Below are 7,568 nucleotides of genomic sequence, written 5' to 3'. Positions count from 1 at the left end.
CCGGAGAGAAATCTGGTCGGAACCCACACTGAGAACCTATGTCTAATGAGCTAGGAGACTCAAAGGAGAAGTCTTTGGAATCCAAATGGAATCCTATGTCCCCACAATACGGAGAGAAGTCTGGTCGGAACTCGGCAGGAGAACCTATGTCCAACGAGAAGCTCGAAGGAGTAGTCTATGGGATCCTAATGGAAACCCTTATGTCACCAGTACACAACCTGGAGAGGATTCTGGACGGAACTCGCTAGGAGAACCTATGTCCAATGAGCTAGGTAACTCAAAGGAGAAGTCTTTGGAATCCAAACGGAATCCTATGTCCCCACAATACGGAGAGAAGTCTGGTTGGAACTCGGCAGGAGAACCTATGTCCAACGAGAAGCTCGAAGGAGTAGTCTATGGGATCCTAATGGAAACCCTTATGTCCCCAGTACACAACCTGGAGAGGATTCTGGACGGAACTCGCTAGGAGAACCTATGTCCAATGAGCTAGGAAACTCAAAGGAGAAGTCTTTGGAATCCAAATGGAATCCTATGTCCCCACAATACGGAGAGAAGTCTGGTCGGAACTCGGCAGGAGAACCTATGTCCAACGAGAAGCTCGAAGGAGTAGTCTGTGGGAATCCCAATGGAAACCCTTATGTCCCCAAAATATGGAGATAATTCCGGTCGGAACTCACTAGAAGAACCTTTGCCAAAGAGAAGCTCGATGGAGTAGTCTGTGGGAATCCCAATGGAAACCCTTATGTCCCCAAAATGTGGAGATGATTCTGGTCGGAACTCACCAGGAGAACCTTTGTCCAAAGAGAAGCTCGATGGAGTAGTCTGTGGGAATCCCAATGGAAACCCTTATGTCCCCAAAATGTGGAGATAATTCTGGTCGGAACTCACTAGGAGAACCTTTTGTCCAAAGAGAAGCTCGATGGAGTAGTCTGTGGGAATCGCAATGGAAACCCTTATGTCCCCAAAATGTGGAGATAATTCCGGTATAATTTGTTAGTATAATAATAATAATAATAATAATAATAATAATAATAATAATAATAATAATAATAATAATAATAATAATAATAATAATAATAATAATAATAATAATAATAATAATAATAATAATAATAATAATAATAATAATAATAATAATAATAATAATAATAATAATAATAATAATAATAATAATAATAATAATAATAATAATAATAATAATAATAATAATAATAATAATAATAATAATAATAATAATAATAATAATAATAATAATAATAATAATAATAATAATAATAATAATAATAATAATAATAATAATAATAATAATAATAATAATAATAATAATAATAATAATAATAATAATAATAATAATAATAATAATAATAATAATAATAATAATAATAATAATAATAATAATAATAATAATAATAATAATAATAATAATAATAATAATAATAATAATAATAATAATAATAATAATAATAATAATAATAATAATAATAATAATAATAATAATAATAATAATAATAATAATAATAATAATAATAATAATAATAATAATAATAATAATAATAATAATAATAATAATAATAATAATAATAATAATAATAATAATAATAATAATAATAATAATAATAATAATAATAATAATAATAATAATAATAATAATAATAATAATAATAATAATAATAATAATAATAATAATAATAATAATAATAATAATAATAATAATAATAATAATAATAATAATAATAATAATAATAATAATAATAATAATAATAATAATAATAATAATAATAATAATAATAATAATAATAATAATAATAATAATAATAATAATAATAATAATAATAATAATAATAATAATAATAATAATAATAATAATAATAATAATAATAATAATAATAATAATAATAATAATAATAATAATAATAATAATAATAATAATAATAATAATAATAATAATAATAATAATAATAATAATAATAATAATAATAATAATAATAATAATAATAATAATAATAATAATAATAATAATAATAATAATAATAATAATAATAATAATAATAATAATAATAATAATAATAATAATAATAATAATAATAATAATAATAATAATAATAATAATAATAATAATAATAATAATAATAATAATAATAATAATAATAATAATAATAATAATAATAATAATAATAATAATAATAATAATAATAATAATAATAATAATAATAATAATAATAATAATAATAATAATAATAATAATAATAATAATAATAATAATAATAATAATAATAATAATAATAATAATAATAATAATAATAATAATAATAATAATAATAATAATAATAATAATAATAATAATAATAATAATAATAATAATAATAATAATAATAATAATAATAATAATAATAATAATAATAATAATAATAATAATAATAATAATAATAATAATAATAATAATAATAATAATAATAATAATAATAATAATAATAATAATAATAATAATAATAATAATAATAATAATAATAATAATAATAATAATAATAATAATAATAATAATAATAATAATAATAATAATAATAATAATAATAATAATAATAATAATAATAATAATAATAATAATAATAATAATAATAATAATAATAATAATAATAATAATAATAATAATAATAATAATAATAATAATAATAATAATAATAATAATAATAATAATAATAAATAATATTAATAATAATATAATAATAATATAATAATAATAATAATAATAATAATAATAATAATAATAATAATAATAATAATAATAATAATAATAATAATAATAATAATAATAATAATAATAATAATAATAATAATAATAATAATAATAATAATAATAATAATAATAATAATAATAATAATAATAATAATAATAATAATAATAATAATAATAATAATAATAATAATAATAATAATAATAATAATAATAATAATAATAATAATAATAATAATAATAATAATAATAATAATAATAATAATAATAATAATAATAATAATAATAATAATAATAATAATAATAATAATAATAATAATAATAATAATAATAATAATAATAATAATAATAATAATAATAATAATAATAATAATAATAATAATAATAATAATAATAATAATAATAATAATAATAATAATAATAATAATAATAATAATAATAATAATAATAATAATAATAATAATAATAATAAATAATAAAAAAAATAATAATAATAATAATAATAATAATAATAATAATAATAATAATAATAATAATAATAATAATAATAATAATAATAATAATAATAATAATAATAATAATAATAATAATAATAATAATAATAATAATAATAATAATAATAATAATAATAATAATAATAATAATAATAATAATAATAATAATAATAATAATAATAATAATAATAATAATAATAATAATAATAATAATAATAATAATAATAATAATAATAATAATAATAATAATAATAATAATAATAATAATAATAATAATAATAATAATAATAATAATAATAATAATAATAATAATAATAATAATAATAATAATAATAATAATAATAATAATAATAATAATAATAATAATAATAATAATAATAATAATAATAATAATAATAATAATAATAATAATAATAATAATAATAATAATAATAATAATAATAATAATAATAATAATAATAATAATAATAATAATAATAATAATAATAATAATAATAATAATAATAATAATAATAATAATAATAATAATAATAATAATAATAATAATAATAATAATAATAATAATAATAATAATAATAATAATAATAATAATAATAATAATAATAATAATAATAATAATAATAATAATAATAATAATAAAAATAATAATAATAATAATAATAATAATAATAATAATAATAATAATAATAATAATAATAATAATAATAATAATAATAATAATAATAATAATAATAATAATAATAATAATAATAATAATAATAATAATATAATAATAATAATAATAATAATAATAATAATAATAATAATAATAATAATAATAATAATAATAATAATAATAATAATAATAATAATAATAATAATAATAATAATAATAATAATAATAATAATAATAATAATAATAATAATAATAATAATAATAATAATAATAATAATAATAATAATAATAATAATAATAATAATAATAATAATAATAATAATAATAATAATAATAATAATAATAATAATAATAATAATAATAATAATAATAATAATAATAATAATAATAATAATAATAATAATAATAATAATAATAATAATAATAATAATAATAATAATAATAATAATAATAATAATAATAATAATAATAATAATAATAATAATAATAATAATAATAATAATAATAATAATAATAATAATAATAATAATAATAATAATAATAATAATAATAATAATAATAATAATAATAATAATAATAATAATAATAATAATAATAATAATAATAATAATAATAATAATAATAATAATAATAATAATAATAATAATAATAATAATAATAATAATAATAATAATAATAATAATAATAATAATAATAATAATAATAATAATAATAATAATAATAATAATAATAATAATAATAATAATAATAATAATAATAATAAATAATAATAATAATAATAATAATAATAATAATAATAATAATAATAATAATAATAATAATAATAATAATAATAATAATAATAATAATAATAATAATAATAATAATAATAATAATAATAATAATAATAATAATAATAATAATAATAATAATAATAATAATAATAATAATAATAATAATAATAATAATAATAATAATAATAATAATAATAATAATAATAATAATAATAATAATAAAAATAATAATAATAATAATAATAATAATAATAATAATAATAATAATAATAATAATAATAATAATAATAATAATAATAATAATAATAATAATAATAATAATAATAAAAATAATAATAATAATAATAATAATAATAATAATAATAATAATAATAATAATAATAATAATAATAATAATAATAATAATAATAATAATAATAATAATAATAATAATAATAATAATAATAATAATAATAATAATAATAATAATAATAATAATAATAATAATAATAATAATAATAATAATAAAAATAATAATAATAATAATAATAATAATAATAATAATAATAATAATAATAATAATAATAATAATAATAATAATAATAATAATAATAATAATAATAATAATAATAATAATAATAATAATAATAATAATAATAATAATAATAATAATAATAATAATAATAATAATAATAATAATGATAATTTTTTTTTTTTTTTTTTTTTTTTACTTTACTTGTGGAGGAATGCGTTACGCACCATAAGGAGGTATCCATACCTCCCCGTGTGTCGGACTCACCACCAAGGAAAAAATGTTAAAACCTTATAATGGCATACCGGCTAAACCTCCAAAAGTGTCACGAAGAACCCCCCCCTCGGGACCACGGGATTGCACTTCTTCAAGAGGGGGTGCTGTTGTACGGCCCATGCTGGGCTCACGTCTTGTGGCGAGATCTTTTCTTCCTCTGCTTTCTTCGTTCCTAGGTTAGGAGGGGTAAGGTTAGGGAGGTTACGTTAGGGAGGTTAAGTAAGGATTAGGTGGAATTAGTTGGGTTTCGTTAGTTTAATATTAGTCTTTGATTAGGTGAAGTTAGGTTACGTTAGTTGAAAGTGGTTTGGTTAAATTTGGTAAGGTTAGTTGGTTAATAGGTTAGGAAAGGTTAGGAACGCGGAACTGTTCTTCTTCTCTTTTCTTATTTCTGAGGAGCTGATTTGTGTATGCACTGATCGCGTTCCAGTTGTGTTGACTAGTGAGCATCTTCTCGACTATGTTCTCTGGAGTGATGGTGCCAATGTTTGTCTCCAGTTCTTCTCTTTGTGCTGCCCATCTGCTGCAGACGAAGAAGGTATGTTGTGCATCGTCTTCTTGGGAGTCCCCGTACTGGCATGCTGGACTACTCGTTTTGCCGATCTTGTGGAGAAATGCGTTGAAGTAACCGTGTCCGGTGAGTAATTGGGTGACGTAATAATTAACTTCACCGTGTTTCCGGTCTTTCCACTCAGCCACATTTCTAATCAGCCTCGCCGTCCATCGTCCTCTGCTTTCTGCGCACCAACGTTCTTGCCACTTCTGTATGGTCAGCTGCTTAGCCTCTTCTGCTGCCGCTTCCAACCCCATTTCCGCCTTTTTGTCGTAGACATACTTCCTTTCTGTCGCTAGGAGATCGATAGAGGTCACTCCAGCGATTACAAGGACAGCTGGTTCCGACACCGTTCGATAAGAGCTTGCCACGCGTAGAGCTCCACATCTTTGTACTGCTGCCATCTGCTTTCGGTACTTCTCTTGCTTAAGTGCGTCCGCCCATATTTCGCTGCCATACAGAAGGATGGAATGCGTTGTCGCCATCAGTAGCTTCCGCTTACTGGCCGTTGGTCCCCCAACGTTCGCCATCAGTCTGCTCAGTGATGTGGTAGTTTTTGATGCTCTTTCCGATGCTGCCTTTATTTGTTGCCAGTAGGTTAGCTTTGTGTCGAGCCTCAATCCCAAGTACTTCACTGTCGCGCTGCTTCTTATCACTTCGGCCCCGATTTGGAAGTCGATTTGTGTAGGAATCCTCTTCCTCGTCAGAAGAACTATCTCTGTTTTTTCCGTGGCTAGGCTGAGTCCATGCTCTTCCATCCATGAATTTGTTCGTCGCATGACCTGGTTTAGCTTTCTTTGCGCGCTATCGGTGTCTCGTGCCGTAATCACCGCGGCGATGTCGTCAGCATAGCCAACCAGGAAGGCATCGTCAGGCATCTCCATGCGTAGGATATCATCATAGGAGATGTTCCACAGGTCTGGTCCTAAGATTGATCCTTGCGCTGCACCAGATGTGACTTCCTTCCTTCGCGGACCTTCTGCGGTCTCGTAGATCAGCTCGCGATCTCTGAGATAGTCCTTCGTCATCCGTAGAAGATATGCAGGGACGTGGAATCTCAATTCCTGCGCATGTAGGATATCACTCCACCTGGCCGAGTTGAAGGCATTTCGTACATCCAGCGTTGCCAGCAAGACGATCTCCTTCGAGTAGTGATTTCTTTGTTGGGCAATTTGGGTGGCGTGCACTACTTCTTGTATTGCTCCGATAGTAGAGCGGCCTCTCCGGAAACCGTACTGTCTCTCTGATAGATCGCCCGACGCTTGTACTGCAGCTGAAAGCCGCGGTTTCAAAAGCTTTTCCAAGAGTTTTCCCGCGGTGTCTAGCATGCACAGAGGTCTGTATGCCGATGGGGAATCTGGGTCTCCTTTGCCTTTGCTGATGAGCACCAGCCGTTGTTTCTTCCATCCTCCCATTTCTCTCTCTTGCTCGAATTGATGGCCCTCTTGAGCTCGGATCTCTTGGTTCTGAACTCTGCTATGGCGTCCTCCATAGGTTCAGCGTTTCTTCTCCTTCTCCCCCTGGTAACTATTCGTCGAAGTTGTAAACACCTTCGGCGTAACGCAGCTATCTCCT

At 20.7% G+C, this 7,568-nt stretch overlaps 1 protein-coding gene across 1 annotated transcript; it reads left to right on the top strand.

The window, feature by feature from the left end:
* Positions 1-474: 474 nt before the first annotated feature.
* On the top strand, positions 475-2,380 carry LOC129905978 (uncharacterized protein DDB_G0287625-like; the record flags this gene model as incomplete). The annotated part of the gene is made up of 2 exons (XM_055981613.1): positions 475-606; positions 1,868-2,380. Coding segments are annotated over exons 1-2 (645 nt in total), but the record flags the coding sequence as incomplete, so codon positions are not given.
* Positions 2,381-7,568: the final 5,188 nt, after the last annotated feature.

The sequence above is a fragment of the Episyrphus balteatus genome, chromosome 1 (assembly GCF_945859705.1).
Source record: "Episyrphus balteatus chromosome 1, idEpiBalt1.1, whole genome shotgun sequence".
In the NCBI taxonomy this organism is placed as follows: Eukaryota; Metazoa; Arthropoda; class Insecta; order Diptera; family Syrphidae; genus Episyrphus; species Episyrphus balteatus.
Note: the sequence above shows the minus strand (reverse complement) of the source record. Positions and strands in the feature narration are given on the sequence as shown.